Source organism: Falco peregrinus, chromosome 1 (assembly GCF_023634155.1).
Source record: "Falco peregrinus isolate bFalPer1 chromosome 1, bFalPer1.pri, whole genome shotgun sequence".
Lineage (NCBI taxonomy): Eukaryota > Metazoa > Chordata > Aves > Falconiformes > Falconidae > Falco > Falco peregrinus.
Window position 1 is genome coordinate 50,213,904 of NC_073721.1, and position 24,462 is coordinate 50,238,365.

At 60.1% G+C, this 24,462-nt stretch overlaps 1 protein-coding gene across 1 annotated transcript; it reads right to left on the minus strand.

The window, feature by feature from the left end:
• Positions 1-1,008: 1,008 nt before the first annotated feature.
• LAMC3 (laminin subunit gamma 3) lies at positions 1,009-20,781 on the minus strand. Its single transcript, XM_055815107.1, has 28 exons — positions 20,387-20,781; positions 16,219-16,523; positions 15,896-16,026; positions 14,891-15,057; positions 14,299-14,487; positions 14,005-14,122; positions 13,826-13,924; positions 13,342-13,478; positions 11,714-11,830; positions 11,199-11,397; positions 10,874-10,986; positions 10,393-10,611; positions 8,333-8,521; positions 8,003-8,248; positions 7,523-7,676; positions 7,265-7,407; positions 7,005-7,183; positions 6,775-6,913; positions 6,129-6,334; positions 5,757-5,833; positions 5,489-5,623; positions 5,032-5,176; positions 4,747-4,905; positions 4,294-4,396; positions 3,982-4,181; positions 3,582-3,728; positions 3,296-3,395; positions 1,009-2,629 (listed from the first exon to the last, which is right to left on the minus strand). The coding sequence occupies exons 1-28, from the start codon at positions 20,757-20,759 to the stop codon at positions 2,379-2,381; spliced, it is 4,740 nt and encodes a 1,579-aa protein (XP_055671082.1). The 5' UTR covers positions 20,760-20,781; the 3' UTR covers positions 1,009-2,378.
• Between the last annotated feature and the right edge of the window lie 3,681 nt (positions 20,782-24,462).

Sequence of the window (24,462 nt, forward strand, 5' to 3'; positions counted from 1 at the left end):
GGGGAACTGCAGGGTCCGGAGCAAGGTGGGGAAGCAGCGGAGCGGCACCCTCGACGGCCGAGCCGGGCCGTGCCGGGCCGGACCGGTCTCCCTCTAGCGCGCACCGCTCGCCCTGCACAGCGGCTGCGGCTCCGGGGCACGCTCGGGCTCCGCTCCACTGCCACCCCGGGGCGGGTGCGCCCTCGGCATCCCCTGCGCTGCCCCCCCGGGCACTGCCGTGGGCAGTGATGAAGCACAAGCGCTTGCCAGTCGGTGTCGGCTGAGCACGAACCGCCGGCAAAAGGGACAGGCGTGACCGGTGCTTGTCCTGGCCAGGATCTCGTGTGGGCGGTTGCACTCAGCTCCCTCCAACCCCCTTGCAAGCTCAGCTAGACACCTTTTTTAAAAAGCCTGAACTAAAGCGGGTTTTAGCAGAGTTGTCAGGCGGTTTCCCCACACCACCCCAGAGCCAGCTGCCCTTAACCGCGGGTGCAGCTGCCTCTGATCTTTGAGAAAGCAGGAAGCGCAGCCACAGCGTGTGCCCCTCCTGCTGCCGCACACTCGGGCGGATGGGCAGCTAGGTATTGTATTAAGAATTTTTAACGGATACAGCTCTAGGCAGGTGTCACCAGCTAAAAAAACACAGAGCTCCAGGGAGAGCAGGGAGGAGGATGAACCACATCTTCAGCAGCAAGCACAGGGCAGAGGCTTGACATTTCTGGAACAACAGCAAATTTGTGTGTTGATTGGAGACATGTAATTGTCTTCCCAGGGAGACGTTAAGTGGCTGTGGCTCCCTGCCTCTTGGCCCAGCCAAATCACTCTGTGCTTTCACTGCTACATGGTTTTGCTTTTGAAGTGTCCTCGGGCAGTGAGAGGGGAGCCCCTGCCATTACCCTCCTGCAGCACGGCAGCTCTGGAACCCCACTCCTTCGGCAGCTTTTGTGCAGAATTAGGAGGGAGATGGGTTTGTTCACAGTAGGAAAATCCTGTGTCCCTTCCAGACCCCTGGACCCACCAGAGGCAACGTTGGGGGAATCCGATGTCTATGGCAGCAGTTTTACATACAGCATTACAAAAGACTTCGGCAAACCTGACTTCCAGCACTGTGAGCAGAACACCACAGATAAAACAGGTTAAAAAATGAAGTGGGCACCAGCCTGGGGACTTGTTCCTGGTCTTCTGGGAATGACTTCAACCGCTACCTGGCATCACGTACAGCCAGTACAGGGTGGCCTGAGCAAGGATGTGGCTCTGCTGCCTGCATGGCCCCATGGAGCAGCCCAGCCGGATGGGAGCGCGGGGTGAATGCACATGCCTTTCCTTTAAAGGCGATACAGCCGCTGACCTCTGCCACCCACTGGGAGTGACACTGGCAGGAGCTGGCCCTGTCCAGCTGCTCCCTGTCCAGCCCTGGTGCCACCAGCCAGCTCCTCTCCAGTGGGGAGGGTGTGTGGGTGCTGATGCGGGGCTGTGGGTGATGCAGCTGCAAGTGTCAGCTCTCCCACCTCCCTGCCCGCTGCAGTGCTATGCCACCCAGCCCCTAGGTCTGCTGGCAATTGGGCTGGTTTATAGCCAGACCTGGTGACATCCAGTGAGCCAAGCAGAGCTGGGACAGGACACAAAGGCCAGAGCTGTGGGCAGGAGCAACCTTGCGCTACCCTGGAGCAGGCTCTTACCCTGCAGCAGGCAGAGGGTGCCCCCACCTGCGTGCCAGCAGCTGATTAAAGGTACAGCTTTGCTCTTGCTTGGCCCCAAATTTAGCCCTCTCTGCTACAAACTCCCTTCCCCTGGGAAGCAGGCAAGCTCCATGCCCTCCAGTGAGCAGCTCTGTGCCTGGCTTCACCAGGATTCATCTCTGCACCTCTGTAACCACAGCACATGAGCATCACACTGCAGGGCACTGTGCAGCAGGACCACCTTCCAGCATGTGTGCAACAACCCCTCTCATCTCCTGGGGCAGGAGGGACTGCTGGGTGTCACAGCTTTGGGACGCTACATGATAAGCTGTCCCTCCCCGGCATGCTGTGCTGTGGTGGGGAAGGAGGGATGGAGGGATGTGTCTAGCATGGAGGAAATCTGTGATGGTTCTTCATTCACTCCATGGTGAGAGACCAACCCTGTGACGGCTCCATATCCTGCACAGAAACATCGGTGGTCCCTTGTAGCTGGTTGTCCCATCACCATGAGGACAGAGCTGGTGGCTGAAGTCATGCCGCAGAGTGCTCGGGACACTGAGCCTGAATCGGTGCAGATGCAGACCTGGGGTGTGATACTGTGTGGAACGCAGCGTGAAGAGCAATGAGGGGGATTGATGCTGGTGAATGCAGGGTGTCCTTCGCTCTGCTGTCCCATGTGCAGGGAGGCACAGAGGTGATGGAGCAGCGGCCAGGGACTTATCACTGCCACTTTGAGCAGCCCTCAGGGAGGCTCCGCAAAATGTCCTCCAGGTTCTGCTTGTCGGCCCGGATCTCAGCCAAGTCACTCTCAAATGCCTGGATCTTCTCCTGCTGCTGTGCTGCTGCCTGCTGCAGCAGGCTGAGCTGGCTGCCCAAGGCACCCGGCGTGGCCAGGCGCGACCACAGCCGCTCCAGCTGCAGCCGCCCGGCGCTCAGCACCGCTTCCACCTGCATGGCCTGCTCCAGGTTGCCTGGGCAAGGGGAGAGAACATGGATGAGAGGCTGAAAGCCAGGCAGGAGGGGTTCTGGACATGCTCCAGGGGCTCAGCCCTTCAGTGCCAGGCAAAGTACAGGGAGTGGGTGCAGTGGGGCATGGAGGCATTGCAGCTTCCCAGTGATCACGGATAAGAGAATAGGACTGTGGCTCCAGGCAGGGCCTGGGCACATCTCTCTCTTACAGATGGGTAATGATTTCCACCCCTTTGCAAAATTTCTCAGATACAAGAGTTCTGGAGCACTCAGAGATGTACCCAGATGATCAAAGCAGAGGAGCTGGAGCAAAACCAATCATCAACAAGGAACGAACCCAGCCCAGAACACCCCTCAGCTCCAAAGCGACTGAACCCCTGGCCCAGCCCTGCTCCTCCTGGAGATGCCAAGGGAGATCAGTGTCCTCACACCGGGCATGAACACATGCATTCAGCAAGCCCCAGTTCATTCTGTACAAGAGCTTTCCTCTAGACATGAGCCCTCAAGAAGCTTTGCTAAGACCCTGAGCAGTCTCAGCCGAAGGGCACCCAGCTCAGCCTAGATGGCCAGCAAGCAGGAGACCCAGCACCAGTGAGCAGAAGAGCCCTGGATCCCGACATCCTGGTCCTTCCCCAAGAGCCTGCACCCAACTCCCACCCAGGTCTCACCTAGGCTGCTTAACAGGTTGTTCAGGGTCTCGATGTCCGAGATGAGTGAGCCCCGGGCTTCCTGGAGACTTTTTGCCATCTCACTCACTTCTTTTTGAACCTTCCAACACAAACAGACACCCAGATCAGGGACACTGTTGACCCTCGGCTGGATGGGAGAGGGGAGGGGATCCCAGGAACATCCCCAAGGCATTCCCTGTATGGTGGAGCCCAAAAGTCAGGTTCTTCTCTATGCTTTGGGCTATGGGCAAAGCCCCTTCCAGGCTCTAGAGGAGACCCAACACACCTGATGTGCTTCCTCCAGGTCCCCCCTGAGCTTCTCAGCCATATGCTTCTGCCGGGAGAGCTCCTGCTGGGTCTCATTGGCACGAGTGGCGAGCTGGCTGGCATGCTTGCGGGCCTGCTTGCTCTCCTGCAGCATAGCCTGCGCCCTCTGCAAAGGGACAGAGATGGGGACAGTCACCCAGGGACATGCAGAGGCACTGTGACTGGCTCCTAGTTGGGTGCATCCCCCTGGTCTGCAAGCAGACAAGGCTGTGCTGTGCTGGATGGGCAGCAGAAGCTGTATTTGGGAGCTCTGCAGCCCTGCGTGCAACAGGCTGGGCTCTGCCTGTGATGGCTGCAAGCCTGGCTGTGCCCTGCAGCCTGGTGCAGGCTCCCTGCACCCCACAGCCCTCTCCTCAGACCTTGGTGCTCTCCCCAGAGACTTGCTCAGCCTCCCCAGCTGTCCTCTGGGCTGTGGTAGAGATGGACAAGGAGTTTCTCAGTGTCTTCTCTGCCTGTTGAATCTTCCTCTGGGCCTCCATCATTGCCCTGTTGCGCACAAGTGCCATCCTCCTGCTCAGGGCAGCCTGGCCCTTCCGATGCCCAAGCACCTTCTTCATGCCTGTGGGGACACCCCAGCCATCACCGAACTGTCCCTTTCTTCCCTTGGCACCCAGAGCCAGCGTGGTGAGAGCCAAGCTGTGGCTGGAGATGCTCAGGCTGGTGCCTTTTACCTTCCAAGCTGGCCAGGAGGGACTTCACATCAGAGAGCACAGCTTTTCCATGTGAGACGGCCGAGGTGGCCATGCCGTGGGCAGAACCAGCCCGGTGCCGCAGCTGGGGAGAGGAGAGGAAGAGTGAGGCTGGGAAGGGAGTGAAGAGCTGCACCCAGCTGAGAAATGTGGGTCCCAGCTCTCTCCTGCTTGGCAGGCAAGCTCCTTGGGAGATCCAGGAGATCTGGAAACCCATGTGGAGATGCCTTCCAAAATATCCACTCCCAACCTCCTGGATGCAGGCACGGTCCCTCCGGTCAGTGGAGCAGCAGGGATGGGGCTCACCTACCCTCCCTGTGCCCCGGGTAGGAGGCAGGAAAGGGATGCAGTTGGCCTGCCCACAGCTCCAGCTGGAACAGTGTGTCCCCATCACTTACTTTGCAGGGACACCTGGGGCAAGTGAGCTGCAATTACCTGCTCAAAGCCATGGGTCTTTTGCAGCTCCCGGCGCAATCTGGCTGCCAGGGCACGGGATGCTTCAATGGCCTGCTGAGCTGATGGCTCCTGTGCCTCCACTGCCTGCTCCAGCGCTGCCAGGTCCTGTGCCAGGGCTCCAGCCTGCACCGGCAGTGCCTGTTGTGGGGTCAGGGATGGCAAAGGCTCCAAGAGAGCATCTCCCAGCCCGGGAGGTGCTGCTGCCTAACGGGTGAAGCAGGGGGCAGGGATACAAGCAGGAGCCTTAGCTTGGACACTGCTCACCTGCCTCAGTGCAGCCACCTGCGGAAGTTTTTTGGCCATGTCTGCATTTGCCTGCTGCACAGCTGCAAAAGCTCTCCCGGCCTCCACTGCCACCTCTGCCACGCCAGCACCCAGCTCCTCCCGCACCCTCTGGATTTCCTCGTACCTATGTGGACAGGACTCTGCTGTCACCTGGGGTCCTCCGGCCCCTTGAAGGGTGTAGGTGACAGTATACTGAGTCCTGGCTCCAGACATGGATGTAGGGGGAAATACTGGGGGCTTTCCCTGAAACACCCCCAGCATGGAGCAACCCTGGCTTTCTGCTTTGCAACACTGTGGTGTAATGAGTTTGACAGGACTCAGCACATTCTTGTTGGGCAGGTGACAAATCACCGTGATAGAGTCCTGTAACAGGGACCTGGCCAGAGGCAAGGGGCTGTGGTGCCCTGCCAGCCCCTCCTTGCTGCCAGCCCCTCACCCGGCCTCCAGCTCACGCTGCACATCTGGCATCGCGTTCCCCTGCAGCAGGCTCTGCAGGAGCTTGGAGCTGGCGTTGGAGGCACGTAGTGCTCTCCTGACCACCGCCTCCACCTGTGCCACGGTGTCCTCATGGCTGCAGGGACAAAAGCACCCGGAGAGATGATATTAGGATTGGTCTCTTGGGAAAGGAGCTGCCATCCCGCACCCCCAGCTGGGCAGGCAGCCTCCTCTGCCCGTGCATGCCGGGATCAGACTTGCAGGTGTACCTCTTGGCCAGCGCCCGCACCTTCAGTGCCCAGTGGCTCCAGTTTGTGGGCTGCTGAGGGATTTCCTGGGGAATCTCCTTGAAATGCAAACAGCAGCAGTGAGACCCTGGTGGGGAGCAGGACCCCCGGACTCCACCAGCCAAGCACAAACAAGAACCCCCCAAAGGGCAGGAGGATGTTTGCAAACAAGAGCGAACAAGGGAAATAGCTCCTCTTGACTCAGCTGCAAGGTGGGCTATACCCACATGGATCCCAGGCTTCCCCACTCACCCAGTGTGTGTCACATCACACCCCACCAGTCCTGCACATCCCATTGCTCCCCAGGATAGCCACCAGCCCCCCCAGGAGCCCGGGGCCGATGGGAGCCCGCACCATGGCAGCCAGGGTGTCCGCAGTGTGTAGCATCTCCTGCTGCGCTGACTGCAGCACGTCCCCAATCTCTGACAGCAGGATGCAGGTCTTGGGGGGTCCGTGGCCGGAGCAGCCAGTGGTGCGGCTGGCATTGCTGAGACGGCCCCGCGCAGTGCCCAGTGTCCCTGCCAGCTGCCCCATCTGCACTAAGAGGGTGGCCCAGGCACCTGCGGGCAGCACAAGCAGCTGCTTGTTGCTCACAGCAGTGCTCAGGGCTCCCCAGTTGCCTATGGGGCTGCCCCATGCCTGAGACCCTCCCCTCCACCTTCTGATGAAAGGGGAAGACAGTCCCTCCTGGGTGCTCAGGAGGGACCCAGGGACGCAGCACCCAAAGGGCACCCCATGTGCCGATGTTCAGCCCCTGGTAATGCCCATCACCGGCTGCTCCAAACCCTCATGGGTGCAAGCATCCCTGCAGTGCTCTGTCCCACACGAAAAGGCATGGCCCCCCCCCGGCTGCCCTCCCATCTCAGTCACCCCATCACCCATCCTGAGCCCAGTGCTGACCTGGGACCTCCTTGCACCCACCAGCATGTCACAGCACCCTGTGGGAGCAGAGAGCTCACAGAGGGGGGCTCCCTCTATGGTGAAGGGGTGTCCCTGGTACCTTGCAGGAGGTGAGGGCTGGGCAGCCCATCTCCACGGGGCGCATCTCCCAGCATGGGGGACTGGCCCAGGCGGATGTCGCAGCCTGGTTTTTGCAGCCATTCCTCCATCTCCTGCAGCCTGGCCTTCAGCCGGTCAGCCTGCGGGCAAGACGTGGGGGGACATGGTGGGACAGTGAGGCAGAGCGGGGGCTGGGGTGCTGCACCTCCCTCGGCAGGGCATGGGCAGTACCTCGTCCTTCACCAGCCCGTAGCAGGCAGGACACTGCTGGCAGCGGGAGCTTGGCGAGTCAGGGAAGAAGTTGGCCTGGCACCGGTCACACTTGTAGCCCACGAAGCCGGGGTGGCAGAGGCAGGTGCTGTTCTCGTGGCACTGCGGGGTGATGGAGCCCAGTGGCGAGCAGTTGCAGGCTGCAACGGCAGCAGAAAGGCATCATGCCGTGGCTGCCCACCCGAGTTTAGGGACACAGGCGCAGTCCCTGTCCCCATTACCTCGGCAGCCCCTGGCAGAGAAGCCGAAGAAACCGTGGTGGCATCGGTCGCATTGCTTCCCCGTGACACCCGGCTGGCAGGTGCACTGCCCCGTCAGCGTGTGGCACCCGCTGTCCCGTGACCCCATCGGGTGGCACTGGCAGCTGGCACCAAGAGGCAGAGGGTGATGAGTGAGCAACGGGTGCGAAGAGCAGAGACCAGAGCTGGGGACACAGAGCCACTGCTGTCCCTTTGCAGCCCCACATGTGCCCCACATACCTCTTACACCCCACAGCAGGCTGCAGGCCATAGTAGCCAGGCTGGCAGAGCCCACAGGCTCTGCCTGTCACATGAGGGAGGCAGTGACACTGGCCTGTGCTGGGATCGCAGCCCTCCAGCCCTAGGGCTGAGCCGTCAGGGTGGCAATCACAAGCTATGGGAGACAAAACACTGCTCACATGCCAGCATGGGGCTGGCGGATGGGACTGCAGGAATGAGGCACCAGGGCTGCTCTTCCTGCAGCGTGTAGACCCACGTCCTCCCCATCAAACAGGGCTCCAGGAGGCTGAGACCCTGCAGACCGGAGTATCTCCAGGCAAGGACAGCAGTGGAGGAAGGGGGCAAAGGACATTCCTGAGCATTTAGGGCCAGCCCAAACCATCCATCAGCCCCTAAACCTTCTGGGCATCCTCCTTCCACCCTCTGCCTCCACTGCTGGGAGAATTTTGGCTGCAGCGGGGCCCCTGGGGCCATACGTACGTGCGCACTTCCCGGCAGGGTCGGGGGCCAGTGCATCTCCATAGAAGCCCAGCAGACACCTCTCGCAGTGGTCACCGGTCGTGTTGTACAGGCAGCGCAGGCACCGGCCAGATACAGGGTCACAGTTCCCCACAGCATTGGGATCCACGTTCCCATGACACTGGCAGGGGACACAGGGATGCACGGGGCCCCTCTGCCCTAGGGGGTCCCCAAAAAACCCGTCGTCGCAGAGCTCACAGCGTTTTCCTGGGGAAGGCAAAAACGTGGGGAGGGTCCAAGAACACCAGTGCTGCCGGTGGCCCCCTTGCCCACACCCGCCCCCAGGCTCACCTCTCTGCCCCGGGGGGCAGTGGGTGCAGACCACCTCCCCAGTGCTGGGCACCTTGCTGCAGGGCGAGTGACCGGGGCAGGGGCATGGCTTGCAGTCATCAAAACGCCCCATGAAGGGGTTGCCATAAAAGCCAGGGCTGCAGCGCTCGCAGGAGGGACCTTCTGTATTGTGCAAACACCGGCAGTGCCCTGCAAGGAGGAAAATAGAGCTGAGGGTCTGCAAAAAACCAGCCCCAAATCACAGTGGGGACAGCGGGAGGGGTGGAGAGCCCAGCGCTGAGTGTGGCACGCCACCGGTGCTGAGAGGGTTGCACAGCTCCAGCCAAGTGATCACACCGGGATTGCATGCCCCCAACAAGGACTTGGAAGATTTTCCCTCCCTGCCCCATCATTTCTCCAGGGAGAAAGTTTTGGAGAGGATGCCAGGGCCACAGCAGCAGTCCCGTGGTCCCTGCGCCGGCGCTGGCTCACGCATGCAGCCCCGTCAATGTGCACCCAGTCTGTCGGCGCCTGTGATAATCGACAACACATTTCTCGGTGATGAGGCGCGTAGTTCCCAGCCTGTCATGGAAAACACAAGCAACCAGCCGGCACCCACCAGGAGTGAGTGGCGAGCCGAGCCGGTGAGTCACGGCCTTCTGAAATTGGGAGGAGGAGGAAGATGAAGGATGATCAAGGAACCCCCCCATCTCCAGGCAGATGCTCTGCTTGACTGGAGAGGGAGAAGAAGCCAGGGAGAGGATTTTTCTCCATGGTTTGTGGGGTCGGGTCATACCAGGCAGGTTGTGCAGGAGGGAATGGGTATTTTTCCATTTTCTTCACATCCAGGCAGAGCCGGACGATGGAAAAGAAAGGAAAAGCGGGTGACAGGAAGGGGTGGAAAAATAAACGAAAGGAAGCATGTGGGCTGGCTTGGGCTGGCAGCGCCTGGGCCAAGACATCAAAAGCCTGGCCCTGGGGATCGTGCAGGCAGCGGCGCCAGCCCTGGCTCTGCAAGACGAGGGGCGAGTTTGCAGAGCTGCTGCCACGTTTCCGCTGGCAGGGCAGGGGCACTTGCTGAGCACAGTGCCTCTTCCAGCCCTTTCCATCCTGGTCATAAACTGTTGTCGCTCCTCACTGAGGAGAGCCAGCCAGCGAGGAGCCCCAGGGGCTCTGTCTGGGTACCAAATGCATCATCTTATTTCCAAGCTCTTTTCGGTGCCAATCAGAGCTGCTGCTTTCTGCATGGGTGGATGGGGAGGAAGGCATCATCTCATGAGCCGCTCATGGCTCCGATCTCCCTTTCCCCAGGGCTGAAAGCAGCGAGGCTGGGGCTGGATTCATGCAGCCACCCCAAGGTCCAAGGCAGTGGTTTGCAATCCTACCCCTCTTCCCCAACCAAAGCCATCCAGACGCTTTGCCTGGCAAGAGAGGGGAAAACCAACACGCTGCAAACCACCCCAGACACAGCCACACCTCCCTGAAGACTTTGCTTCTATTTTTTCCTCCCTTCAAGCCACAGTCCCTGCTGCAGTCACGCACCTCTGAGCTGGATCTAGAGGCAGAGCAGAGCTTGGGCTGGCAGCATGAGAGCTGGCTTCTCTGGTGTCTTCCCGCAAGCCTGGCACCACTGTATTTTCCTGCTCTTTTACTTGCTTCTCTGCTCAGGTTCACCCTCAGTTTGCAGGCACCAGGGCTCTGCCCAGTCCTGCTCTGCTCCTTGGGCAGCGATGCTGCCTGCGAGAGTTGTCTTGGCAAAACCCTTTGCCTCCCTCCTGCCCTGACCCCCACCTCCCACTCCTCTGGGGACCAGCACCCTTCCTTTCTTCTCCTTTAAGGCCATGAAGGACCATGAAAGATGCCCCTCTTACAAATTACCCCTGTTACTGCACTTCAGTAATTACCTCTGACTTTGCAGTTATGAACCCCGTCCCTACAACCAGCCAAGCAATTCAACTTGCAAGTTTTGGCTAGTGCAACCTCACAGATGGTTTCCAGCATCCCTCAGAAACAAGAAAAGACAGGGATTTGTCACCTGTGCACGTAGCGATGGGACGAGCAGAGGGGGTGGGGGTGCGCACCTGTGAGGGGGTGACAGTCCCCGTGCTGGTTGCAGGCGCAGGGCACGCAGCTGACAAAGGGGCCACCAAAAGGGTTCTCCCGCTTGAAGCCGGGTGCGCAGGACTGGCAGAACTGCCCCGCATAGCCCAGGGGACATGTGCACTCCTCCACCCAGCCCGCCCGTGACCCCGGCCCAGGGCGAGCGGAGGTGAGCTGGACATCGCTCAGGTACAGCCTGCCTGCGAGAGGGGAGAGCAGCGTGAGAATGGGTGGCATGTCCTGCAGCCCTGCTCTCCCCATCCTGCCTGGAAATGCTCCAGACAGGCACAGGAGACCCCAGAATCCCTCCTGGAGAGCTCAGCAGTGTCCACAGGGAGGAGCCAGCCCCTGCACCAACACATCCCCTGCAATGCCTCTCGTCCCCAAGAGCCTGATGCTGCTTCAGTGTCCCCAGCCCCATCCCAGCTTGGTGCCTGTGGGGACTTGCATGGAGCCACCCACCTCGCATGGGGCTGCGGCTCACATGGAGGCGAAGGGTGGTCAGGTTGGAGAGCAGGCGCTGGAAGCTGAAGGCTGACAGTGAAGGCTCCACACCCTCCTCTGCCTCATGCAACCTGTTAGAGAAAGAGTGCGGGAGGAAGGACAGGACCAGCCTGACAGCCATGTGCCGCCAGACCGGGGCCAGGCACAGTGATGGGGGCACAGTTGAATGCCCAGGGGGGGCAGTGAGTGGGGCTGAACCCCACAGCATGGGGCAGCCCAGACAAGATCAGACGTGCTGTGTCCCAAACCCAGCCGAGGCTCCCCAAAGCACCATGAGGGGTACCTGAAGGTGACAGCCTGCTTCCCATGCTGGGGCTCGCTCTTGCTGCTGGACATGGTGATCTGCATCCCCTCACCCTCCAGCACCAGTTGGACCTGGAGCAGGGGCACCCCAGTTTCTGTCCCCATCCCATTCCCCTCCACTCCCAGCAGCAGGGACAGGAGCTGCCCGTAACTGAGATGCTGGTTCTGCAGAAACTTCTCTGTGAGGGAAGAGAGGAGCAAAGTCTGTAGGACATGGAAATACCAACTCTTGCCAGGGCTGCCAGTGCAGTCCTGCTCCCACCAGCATCACCAGGAGCCACGGTCACCCTCCTAGAGCAGGGCCAGCTCCAACCTGCCCTCCCAGGGTCCTGATCCACCTCTCCAATCCCCCACACTGCCTTGTATTATTGACACACTCAGCTCTGGGACGGAGCCCAGCGCCTCACACACCAGCACAGCAGTGGAATGTCCCATGAGAGCACCGTGGTGTCCCCACGGCAGAGCAGGACCCCAAGGACCCAGCATACACAATACCTGGTGCAAGAAAATCCACTGGCTCCTCTCCATCCCAGTCGATGACGATGTCCCCATCAGCCCAGCGCAGAGGCCAGTCTGCATTGCCTGGAGCCGCAGCAGCCCAGCCCTCCAGCCCTGCATGACGGCACAGAGCAGCAGTGCATGGGCAAAAGGAGCAGCGAGTCCCCCCCAGCCCAGCACCAGCAAGGTGCTGCTTTCGGGGCTCTGTCCCTCTTCCCAACTCTCCAGGGTCTTGTAAGGGGCCAGTGCTTTGTAACATCCTGCTCCGCTTGGGCTCTGTGCTCTCATGCGCTGGAGAGTGGCCCTAGCCATCCCCCCCCATCTGTTTATTTTCTTAGATTTGGAGGAAATTATTATCTTTAAACTTTTGCCCCTCTGCTGTGGTTCCAATGTTACTGTGGGCTGGAGAGCGCAGGAAGGCCAGGGAGAAATGGGGAGTCATTGCATTAAGTTGGTTTCCTTTGGAAACCAGCTAAAGTTGTTGTGGGTTCCCCGACCCCCCCTGGTTAGTTATTTCTTCCAGCCCCCGGTGCCTACAGGACAAACACCAGGAAATCCCTCCCTGGCTCTTGGGTGGGCTGTGCTTGATTATCAAATCATCCTGAATTTGGACCCTTTCACCCAGCACAGGGAATGTCCAGCTGATCCGGTTCAGCTGTGGATTCGGGAGCGCTTTGGGGAGCAGGGCTTGAGGAGGGCAGGTGGCTGCGTCCTCCCTGCACTGCCCGGCCATGCTGAGCCTCTTGCAACCCAGCCCAGGGCTCTGCCAAACCTGTCCCTAAAGGAGCAGCCCCAAACTGGCTGCATGAAGAGTGGAAAAAAGACTCGGTTTAAAACCTGGCTCTGGTTCAAGGCCATGGAAGACATTACAGCAGTACAGCAACTGGCGGCATGGTTTAAAGGCAAGCGGGATAAATCTGCGCCTGGTGTGCTGGCACCCGTGTGCTCGCTGGCGCGCACACCCCATCGGGATACAGGCGAAGCACAGAGCCAGGCTGCCTGAGATGGGTGCCTGTACCTTGCAGGGCGCAGGCAGGGGTCCCAGTGAGCGGGGGCTGCGGTGGGGGCCACGGGGTGGCCGCTGCACGCGTCGAGCTGTGCGGCAGATGGCAGGGTTTCCCCGAGCATCCCGCATGCATCCACCTCAGCCACGCACAGCTCTGCAGCTGGGCAAAGAGCACCCCATCCCATTCCTCTGCCTGCCCTGCCACATCCCAGCCAAGGATGTGGAAAAGAGGGAATAAGGGGGAAAGTTCCCACCAAGCTCCGTCCTTCTAGTTTTTATCTTTCTGAACTGATTTTTAGTGCTCCTGCAGCACCTGGTGTAGTGGGATGGCTGTGCCTGGCCCCGCAGCCCACCCTGAGCCGTGCACAGCCCCTGGAGCAGGTTGGCATGGAGGGATGCCATGGGGAGCCAGGGACAGCCTGTGCCCATGGAGCTGGGGGCAAAAGCAGAGGTTTAACAGCAAAAGAGCAGTAAGCCAGAGAAAACCACCTCCAGCCGTCACCACCAGTTAGCCCCAAAGGGGGATGCTCAGCCCCAGCCTTCCGAAACTGCTGGAGTTTTTTGGCTGGAGTTGGTGTAGCTGTGCCCTCTGTTTTGCCTGGGGCTGGGGGGCCGGTACCTTGGCTGAAGTCAGAGTGGACGTGAGTCACCTCGTAGCCATCTGCTGCCGTGCAGACGGTGGAGTGGCCATAGCAGAAGCAGCTGGTGCAGCCAACGGGGTTGTGGGGCTGCAGGTTAAACCAGCCTGGCTGGCATCTGGGCATGGGGAGGAAACAAGAGCAGGTGGCATGGGGCAGGCAGAGCAGCAGGGGACCACAGCAGCATCCTGGGGAGGGACACTGGTGGCGGCTCTGAGTGAGCCCGTGCCAGTGGTGCAGAGGGATGCAGCCCCATTGCCTTGCCAGCCAGCCAGCACCTCTGCAGGGAGTGACCCTGCAGGGTTCCCACCACAAAGCCCCTGTGAGGGCTTGTGCGTAGGGGCTGGGGGAGCAGCAGTGCCCCACGGAGGTGAAGATGCCTGCCCTGCACCAACCACCGAGCTGTGGCACTGATCCCAGCCTAGAAAGGGGCAGTGGTCCCCATCCTGGGGCCACAGTGCTTACCTGTTGCACAAGTGCCCCTCCACCCTCTCTTTGCAGGTGCAATGCCCTGTGTTGGGGTCGCAGGTGCCCACACTGCCTGCTGGGTCGCAGGTGCAGGGTCTGGATGGGGCGAGATGAAGGCAGGAGGTGAGCCCTGGTCCTGTCCTGCTGCTCCTGCCCAGGGCTGCGCTCCTCCTCACCTGCAGCCGCCTTCGCTGAGGCTGTGGTAGCCATTCTTGCAGCGTTCACACTTCCAGCCCGTCACATTGGCTTTGCAGAGACAGGTCCCTGAGCTATCACACTGGGGCTGCAGGGAGCCTGCGGAGACCCCGGCCAGCCCTGAGGCTCAACCCCAGCTGGGGAGAGACACGGGGCAGGGAGAGATGGGGAGACCCCAGGCGAGGCACAGCCCACCAAACCCACCCCTCCCAGCCAACTCCCAGCTAGGGCAGGGGGCTTGCAGCCCGAGCCCAGCTTGGCACAGCCCCACGCACCTGCGGGGTGGCAGTGGCAGGGCTGGCAGGCTGCCTGGGGCTCCCAGCGGTAGTGGTTCTGCCGGCAGCGCTCGCAGTGGGGCCCGGCCGTGTTATCACGGCAGTTGCGGCAGTGGCCCCCGTGCCCGCTGCGGCGGTACAGCTCTCGGTCATAGAAGCACTCGTCCGAGCGGCCGCTGCAGTTGCAGGCTGGGGGGGGGAGACAGGAGGTTGGCACCTGCGGGGCACAGGGCTCACCCAGGGGTTAAGGCAACCTCCTGTGGGGCTGGAGGAGCCAGAGGGGCTGCTCGGCTCAGTGGGGCAAGCTTTTGGCAACGCCTCTGGATTGGAAGCAGAGGTGGGGCGGCACCATGCAGACAGCTGCACTCATGGGATAAGGAAATGTCGAGGAATCCTCAGGGTGATGCTGTGAAGGGGGACTCTGGGTTGCAAATCCTCCCTCCCTGCACAGAGCAGCCTTACAAAATGCAGCAGGCGCTTTCTTCCCATGCAGTAAGGGCAGGAGCTGCCAGACTAGCCGATGCAGCACCAGCGCAGCCCCTCAGGGCTGGCCACACACGGTGACCACCGAGCCAGCCCAGGGGATACTCACGGAGACACTCGTTGGCAGCCTCGGCCGTGCCGCGAGCCCAGGGCCGGTCCTGGTAGAAGGGCTGGCAGCTCTCGCAGTCGGTGCCGGCCGTGTTGTGCTGGCACACGCAGACCAGCTGCCCAGCCTCGTCTGGCGCGCACTCGCTGGCGTGGCCATTGCATTTGCACCTGCAGCAAGACCCCAGCGCACAGACAAGCCGCTCTGAGCACTGGCACGGGCAGCAGCCAGCAGTGGATGGCGCTCAGGCTGTGCAGCATGCGGCCCTGCTGCTGAGCTGGCCAGCCGGGGGTGGCCATGGGGTGAGGAGCAGGGCAGAAAGCAGCTCTGGCTGTGCTGGTGTTGAGGCTGCCCGTCATGTCCCCGAGGCAATCCCAGCCCAGCCAGCTGGGAGGCCACAGACTGAGGGTGGCCTGTGCAAGATGCTAACTAGCTCCGGCTGCTGGGGCCGGGGGTGAGAAGACAGTGACAGGGGCTGCCCCAGGGCAGGCAGCTCACACCAGGCTGGAGAGATTTCCCACTCCTCCCAGCCAGGGAAGGGCATGGGCAGCACAGCCCATGGGCAGCACCAAGTGGGTGCCACGGCATCTCCATCCCACATCATCTCCCTCATCCCACTGGCAGCTGCTCCGGCTCCTCAGACCATGTCTGTACCAATTCCAACCTCCTCCAGCAGCCTTAGGGCATCTCTCTACCAGCACCCCAGGACCTCTCTTTTGCTGTGCCCAGGGACCAAGCAGGGCCACAGGAGGGGCAACACAAGCCCCCATGCCATTAAAAGCCATGGGCTGGGAGGGGGCAAAGAGTTCCAGGTTTCATCATCCATCTCTGCACTGCCAGCTCCTTTTACACATGGAGGAAGTTTACACATGGAGGAAGCCCCATCGGAGCAGTTTGTCCCAAAAAAGCAATTCAAACAAGGCTGAGGTGGGGATCAGCTGCCCCAGCCCCACAGCCCTGGGAAGGTCGCCCCACTCCTGCCCTCACCCCGGCCTGGCTGCCTCTCACCTGCCACCGACAGAGAAGTCAGAGATGGCATAGTAGTATGACTGCAGCACCTTGGGGTCCTTGAAGATGTCATCTCCAAATGTGTTGAGCCGGTTCAAGGAGATGAGCAGGTCGGTGACAGTCACCCACTCCTGCAGGGGACGTGAGGAAGGCACCTTGGTGAGGGGTCTGGGTCCCCAACTCCCCACCCCAACGAAGATGCATCCTGCACCCTTTCTTACAGGGATGCAGGGCATCACAGGTGCTTTTACCCTGAGAGGCTGCATTAATGCACTTGGTCCTGGGGCACCATGCACCCCACCCCCCTCTTGCCCCAGCAGCACCTGCAGTGCCGGGCTTCCATCAAAATTATAGGCGCTGGGCCGTCCCTCGAGGGTGGAGAAGGCTACGTTGCCCCCGCTGAGCGGGGAGATGTCACTGAATTCGTCGGTGCAGAAGGCCACCTGCTCGTCCTCCCCTGGCCGCAGGTACTGCCGCTGCCGCTTCCCGTAGGTCTTCTCACAAGATGCACTGTAGTACTGGAAGGGTACCCAGGGCCCCTTGGCGTGGCTGCGCTTGTAGATGGCGAAGCTCTCGGGGCGGCTGGTGTGAAACTTCAGCCGCACGTAGGTGATCTCATAGGCTTTGCCTGGGGACAGACCCACCACGCTGTCACCCTCTCCCATCACCCAACAGGCACCACAGCCTGTGCCAGGACTGAAAATATCCCAGTACCCCCATCCTGCACAGCTGCCTGCATCCCCCTGCTCCCACCGTGGGCACTGTTTTCCTCTCCTGGCCACAGCTAAAAGAGGAGAATTCACTATCCAGCTCCCCTTAACCAGCTCCTCCTCGCTGCAGCCCAAACTTCATCCAGCTCCAATTCTTGCCCCAGTGCAGCCGCCCACCCATTGAATGGATGCACCGGGCGGGTTGTAGCTGCAAAGCCAGGCTCTAACCAGCAGCCAGAAGGAAGAGTCAGGCCCATGGCGCTGAGCAGCATCTCTGGGGCAGCAGTGCCACAGGGATGGGGAGGTGGAAAGGTTCAAGGCCAGTCCCTTTGCAGGGAGCTGCGTGCCGGGACCTGGCATCGTTGCTGTCTTTGCTGGGATGAAGGCAAAGAGAAGCCACCAATCCCCAGGGCAGCCAGCGCAGCTCTGGAAGCGCTTGAAAGAATTAGCAAAAAGGGGAAAAGAAAACACCAAAGTGAACATCAGAACCGCTTAATTGCCAGAGATGAAGGACCAGCTCAAAGACTGGATTGCTCCATAGCAGCACCACTCCTGACAGCGCAAAACAATTAGCTGCAAGGTTTTGGCTTTATTTGAAAAGATAATGAGTTGGGAATGTTAGAGGGGTTATTCCGGGACTAGGAAAACAAGCCTTTAATTGGGCCCATATGAATACTGTCGCATATGTGCTGCGACTTTGCTGCGGGGGAGCCAAGGCAGCCCGGCTACCAGAGCTGGGAAAAGCAGCTGCCTCCCATCAGGGACACAGGGAGCACCCGACTGAGCGCCCGGGGGGGTCAGACCCACTCGCAGCCCACCGGGAGGTGACAAGGACCAAGAAGGGACTGCAACTGGGCTGTTCCACCACTGCCATGCTCCCCTGTGCCTCTCCCCAAATTCACCTCCCTTTGGGACCCTTCCAGACTGGCAACAGTGGGGGTGCCCCTGCCTTACACCCCGCACTGGGGGGGACATGCGGTGGGCGCCAGTTCCCAGACAGCACAGTCCCGCGGGGGATGTCTGCTAAAACAGTGAGGTCGGGGCCATCACCTCCCGGAGCAGTTTCCTCTGGGAGAGGAAGGGAGCTCAGCGCTGTGTCAATAAACAGCCCCTGCCCCAAGCAGCCCCACACGAGGGGAGGGGGCGGCTGGGCTGGGGCAGCTCAATTTCAGTGCCTCCAGCTGGGATGGAGGAGACTTGCTGCGCTGGGGAATCATCCCGAGGGAGCGCGTGCTTTTCTCAGACAGGCATTTTAATCAGCCAAATTCTGCTTAGAAAAGGAAAAGAAAAACAAAACAAAACAAAACCAAAAAACACCCCAGAAATTAGCCCAGGCTGATTGTCCCCCCTTTGCTGCTTGGGAAGGTGTGACATGTCCCAACGCCAGGCGTGCTGCAGGGCAGGGATGCTGGGAGGGTGCACAGGCAGCTAAGGGTGACAGCACCGGGACCCCTGGATGCCTTCCCAGCTGTGCTGTCCTCCAAAGTGCTCACCTGCCTCTCGCAGAGCCCAAACTGCAGCTCCTACCGTGCCAGGGGCCCCAGGCCTGAGAGGAGAGGAGCATGCAGGACAGCTGTGTCACCTATGTGTCCCCAGCTACCTCCAGTGCCCTCAACCTTAGCTCTGGAAGCCCACCACAGGCTCGCATCCCACAGGAAAATCAGTCACAAATGCAGATACCATCATATCAAGACACTCTGAAACAAGCCATTGGCATGCAGAGAGCTACCCAGGGACCCCCGGTGCCTGTTGCCTTTGCAAGCCTGTGGATATTTTGGGTTCCTCCCTGACGTCTGACAGGGTAAACGCAACAGCCACGGGCGCTCAGTATTATTGATCTGCTCTGAGTCCAATGCACTGTAACAGCGTGGCTGAAACCTCGCAGAGAAGAGAGATTTAAAGCAGAGAAGAGAGATTTAAAGGAGGATAATCTAATTAACTCCAATCAACAGCATGCAGGTAAACACAGGTCTTGTCCAACTCATTCGTTATCTTATTTAATAAGCTCCCCAGGTAACCACACTGGAGAACCTACAAGACATCTGACTCAGGACTGAGCCAGACGAGCAGGCTGGCAGGGACACGCTATGTGGGTTAAAAAACTCAGTTACTCAGTGGAGCTCATGAGCAAGGACTCGTCCTGGGTCGCATCCCCAGGGGCTGGTTCTGCTTTTCCTCCCTAACCCAAGTGAAAGCATTAAGGTAGCAATAAAGGTCTGCAGCTGGGACAAGAATGGGTCCCTGTGGCTATGGGAAAGGTCAGACAGCAGTGAGCCAGGCACCAAAATGGCACTTTTTAGCATGGTAAGATATACAAGCCATGCAGGAAAAAGGGATGCTCTGGCTCAGGAAAGGGTGTAGGGACCGAGGCTGAAGATGAGCTCAGTGCAACCTTGTGGCTTTGGATGTGTTAATGGGAGACAGACACAGCAGGGCGGTCACAGGGACTGGACAACTGGAAAGCCAAGTGCAGGGTCCGAGAGGGCGTGCAGAGGAGCCAAGGAAGAGCCAGAGGAAAGCCTGAGAGTGGGAAGCAAGCCCCGCGGTTTGGGCAGCTCGGGCTGGAACAAGGGGCTGCTGCATCGGTCGGTGTGCTGGCGCCCGCACGTGTCCCTGTGCTGAGCTGGCACTGGTGCCACGACCGTGTCTTGCCCAGCCATGCAGGTTGCATTTGGGTTGCCTGTGCCCCGGGTCAAACACAACCGGAGCTGGGGCAATCTGACAGCCTGCGTTAGATGGGCAAGAGGCTGGCAGATCCCCTCAAGCGGGGCTGGCAGGAGCAGGAGCAGGGAGTGGGGATGGTACACTCCTCTGGCATCGCTTCTCATGCCTGGTGGGGAGCTCAGCCATGGCCCGAAGACAAGGACCAGATGTCCGCCCGCTCATGGGGGGCTGGGAAAGCGATGACCTCTGCCCAGCCAGGCAGCTCCCGCATCACTGCCGGGGCAGGCACAGGCCCTCCACCATCACCCTGACCCCAGCCGCCGGGTCCCACCAGCACCGCGCTGTGCCACACTGACTGTCCCGTGACTGACTCTGACCACAGCCCCTCCACTATCCCTTCAGCATGCAGGTGGTAGGAGACTGCAGGGAATGAAGATTTTACAGTGCTGGCCAATAGCCAGGGTAGTTTAGACGGCAGGAAAATGTTAAAAAAAAAAATCTTTTTAAAATGCCAGGCATGCCCGTGGGTTTAAGTAGCCTCCAAGCAGGCAGCTTGCACAGTATTTAAAACAGAGGATCGGATCCCAGCTGGGGAAACTTGCTGGGGCTGGACAGTGTGCGCAGAGCTCTGCGCTCCTGGGGCATACTGGGCATCCTCAGCAGCGCACAGGGCGAGATGGCACAGGCTTGTCACCCACAGTGCTCACCCCCAGCAGGCACATCTCCGCTGGTGGGTGGCCAGGGGTAGGGACCCGCCTGCCTCCTGCTCTGCAGACTTACATAATTGTCAAAAAACCAGCTTCAGGAGGGCAGACACCGCGGGCACGGCAGGCTGGGAAGCAGCACAGGCAGGCACGGCTGCTGGCATCCTCACCCCACAAAGAACCAGGGTTTGGCTGATGGACAGGGCAGACCTTGCCCGGGTCCTTTCAGTGATCTACCCACAGCACTTCACAAAGGGCACCTCCTTCCTTGCACCCCCTAAAAGCCCTGGAGAGGGTCCTCTCTAATGCAAAACCGGCACCAAGAGCTACAGGGTGCAGAGCACCCACCCCCCCAGGCCCTGCACCCAGCTCTCCATGCAGTTTCCCTCACTGGCACCACAGCAGTTCCTTACCCAGGTGGAGGGTGATGTTGACAGAGTTGGGGTGCTGGATGCCGAAGGCCATGGACTGGCTCTGCCACCAGGTGCTCTCCTCCTGGCTGTGGAAGTCGGTGAGGAAGGAGGCGTTGTGGTGGAGCCGGGGGTCAGTGGCATCGCAGCGGTGGCACAGGGCGCTGGCGTGGCGGGCACCCATCTGCAGGCAGTAATCCTCAGGGGGTGAACCGCACGTGTTGGTGGCCTGGGCAGCCCGGCCAAAGGCAGCGTTCTCGAAGACGGGCATGCAGCGGCGAGGCTGGCCCTGGGGGTCCTGGCAGGCGGGCGAGCCCTCTGCCCCCAGCCCCAGCCCCAGCAGGACCAGCAAGCAGAGCTCGGGAGGCCGTGCCATGCTGGGGCTCGCCTGGCCGGACTCTGAGCCTCCTCGGGATGGCATGGCGGGAGCAGGCGGGACGGGATGGGATGGGATGGGACGGGATGGGACGGGTCCCCCTGCCCGGCACCTCCTCTCGCTCCGAGGTCCATCTTGTGGAAGCTGCTGGGAATGTCGAAAGCTTTGTCTGTGAGCCCGGGTTGTGGAGTTTGGGCTTCCCCCAGGCCACCCTGGTCCCCAGGCCGTGGGGCTGGGCAGGATGGGACCCCTCCAGTGGGATGCACCCTGGCCCTGTTGCTTCTGGGATGGGGGAGTCTGCACCTCTGGCTGCACGAAGGGAGCTGAGCTCCTCCATTTCTCAGCCCTAGGGATGAGCTTGTGGTGATACATGCCCCACCTGAGTTTTTCCTTAAACTGGTGGGGGCCACCGCTTTTCTCATAGCCCCAAAATCATGAGGGGGTGGGAGAAAGGCTTTGGAGCAGAGCCAGCACACTCTTCTCCCCCCACACTGATTTATGGATACCCCACTGCTCCCCCACTCACATCAGCCTAGCTGGGTCATGGGTCTGTGACACACACCCAAAGCCTCCACACCAACACCCACGAGTGGGGGTCCCATCCCCGCCTGCTGCCGTGGGGCAGCCCAGTCCCCTGGCCCAGCATGAGGGCACATGCCCGTGGAGGCAACTCCTTGGGGCAGCAAAACCAGATTGTCACCAGACCTCATTAGCAGCTTCTCAGGTAATGCTAATTGCAGTTCGTGCCAGAGAGGATCTGTCTTGGGACTGTGGCACCCTCCGGATTTGACCCACAGGGACAGGAGGGTGACAGCAAAGGGGAAGAGAGGTAGGCTGGCACAATGCCATGGGCAGACCCTGACCCCCACTTGCAGGGGGTATGTTTGCAAAATTGGGGTGCACAGGGGAATGCTGCCTCTGCCCCCTGCCCTGGCTCGCAGGAGCCCTGGAAACTTAGCCCTCATTTATAATTAAGCTCCCTTCCTCCCCTTCCCTTCTACTCTTATTTATTTTATTCTCCTTCTCCATTCACACTTCAGGGAGAAAGCACTGGAGGGAAGCTGTGAATCAGAGTCTTCGGCAGCGACTCCCGCAGCAGCACCGTTTCAAAGCCCCATTACCATATATTGACCCAGGCTCTGACAGCCGGAGCCAGCTCCACTGGGAAGGGTGAATTTCCCAGCACCGAGGAGGTGTGCGTCAGCTGCCTGGAAGCGGGTGGCTGGTGGCAAACCCAGTCAGCCTCTGGGGAGAAAGAGAAGGGCTTTCAGCTAAATAATTGCCCCACATATCCCTGCCACCAGTTTCAAGGGATTTGCATCCTGCAGGGATGACGTTTTCCAGGTGTTTTGCTTTCCCCTTGCTACTGAGGCTGCAAGCTCTGAGCAGGAGAGGCGCTCTCGTCATGGGTTTGCCACCTCCTCCTTGGGACCTTACACACACCCAGGAGCTGATTTCCCTACCTGGCCCATCCCTTCCTGCAGAGGGGTCCACATTAAAGAGCGATGAGACCACGCAACCAGGGCTTGATGGCTGCTCGTGGGGTACACAGTGGATTTGAGCAAAGCTGATGAGTATCCTGACCCCCACCTCCTCCTGCAGCACAGCCCACTCAGCGTGAGGGGATGGCCCACGGGGCCAGAGCTTGATGGGAATCAGCAGTGACACCACTGTGCACAGCAGTGGGGATGCTGCAGCTGGTGTGGGAGCTGCACATCCCCAGACTGGTCCAGCTGTGCCCCAGGCTGGCTGAGCCCCTTGCCAGGCACTGGGCACAAACCCTTGACTGCCCAAGGAGATGCCCTACACTTGCTGTGCATGAGCTGGGTGCTTTGGGCAGGATCCAGCCCCAGCTCGTGGTCTGGCACTGCTCTGGGCCTGGCTGCTGGTGGTGGCCCAGACTGAAGGCCAGCTAGAAAAACCCAGCTCAGCAATTCCTTCCAGTCATGCCTCCTTGTGTCATCTCTGAGGGCAAAGTGGGGAGGTGGGAGAGCCCATCCCTGCACAGACCCCTCCAGTCCTGTGACTGGCAGCCACCCTGATATGGCCTGAGGAGGAGTAAGGTCAGCCAGTGGCTTTGGTCCAACCCTGTCCCCTGTGAGTGTCCAGCAAGGGCAAGGGAAAAGCCCACCGCATCTTTCCTGCACTGTGATGCCTACCAGGTTTGCACAGTGGCTTCTCGCAGTGAACCCTTTGTGCACAGACACGTTACCTTACCATGGATGCGCTTCACTCCTGAACAGGATGAAGAACTAAAGCTGGTTACAGGAAACCCCTGTCTCCCAGGGGCATGGACGAGCTTGAAGAAGGGTGTCCATAAGAGGATCAGAGCTGGGATTTTCCCCCAGCCCCACTGGTATAATGGGGCCCAACCTCAGCTGAAGTCCTCTGCACCTGGAGAGACTTCTCCCACTGCCCCAGGACTGTGGTCCAAGCATGTAGAGATGTGGTGACCAAGGCTGTGATGACACCCCCACCTGCTGTCACAGCTTAGGAGCCTTCTCCTGCCCTGGCATAACCTGCAAGGGTTAAGAGCCATGGAGGTGGTGAGGAGAAAAGGTTCTTCTGATTCGCTTAATGAACGTTAATTAAGAAGACAGAAGATAGCAGATTCCTTCAGGGTAGAGATGAAAGGCCTGTTAATTAAATCTAGAGAGAAAGCCAGGGCCGACTGATCCTCCTCCTGATCAGAGCTGACAAGGCAGGCACTGGGGGGGAGCGAGGTGTGCCAGAGCCCACCGCCTGTCTCCCACAGCGTGGCTCAAAGCCGGCAACACCGCCAGCTTTCAACAGGGTGCCTAGGCATGGGGCTGGGTGTCACCACCTGCTTACCTGCCTCCACTGCTCATGAGGTTGAGGGTGCCCCCATCCTGTGGGGCTGGAGTGGTACCCAGTGCTTTACCCCTGACTCCAGCTGCACGGTGGGCTGGTACAGTGAGATGGGCACACGCTTGGTTTCTAGTGAAACCTTCCCTAGAAGGGGTGAGCTGCCCCTGCTGTAGTGCTGGGTAAGACAAGCCTTCCCTCAGCCAGCTCCATCCTGAGGAAGAGGAGAAGGAGGTCTGGTCACCCAGCTTGGCAGTTTGCCCCAGTCCTACTGCCAAAGCCCACAGGAGATGGGCATGGGTTAAGCGGGAGCAGGTCAGAAAGGCACCAGGTACCACTTTGTGCCAGTGCATCTCCATGCCAGGAGGGGCAAGTCTCCGGAGCCAGCTGCATCCCACCAGGACAGACCCCTCCGTCCTGCTCCCTGGGTTTTGGCACACATGCTGCCTTGCCCTCCCAGAGCTTGCAGCTCCTGCCACCAGTGATTTGCCAAAAGGGGCTTTTCTGCCTGTAGCCAAGACCCTGGGAGGCTGTTGCATGCCAACAGGATTCTACAAGCAGCCTGCTGCCTCTGCACCCACGTTCCCCACCAGCTTTTAGCCCAGGCTTATTTTTAAAAGCAGAGCAGCTGAGCATCCCAAATTACCCCCTTGAAACCGCAGCAGCCCTACCATCCTGCCCTGCCTGGCCCCTCTGAGGCAGTGGCTGTCCCTGCTCCCACCCCATCCCTCACCCCAGGGCTGGAGCAGGGATTAGAGGCAGGTTCAGCCACACAATGCCAGGAGCATTTCAGTCAGCACAGCCACAGCGCTCTGACGCTCTCCCGGCACGCAGAGGCGTGTGAGAAGCAGACATCTCCAGCACTGAGGGTGATGCG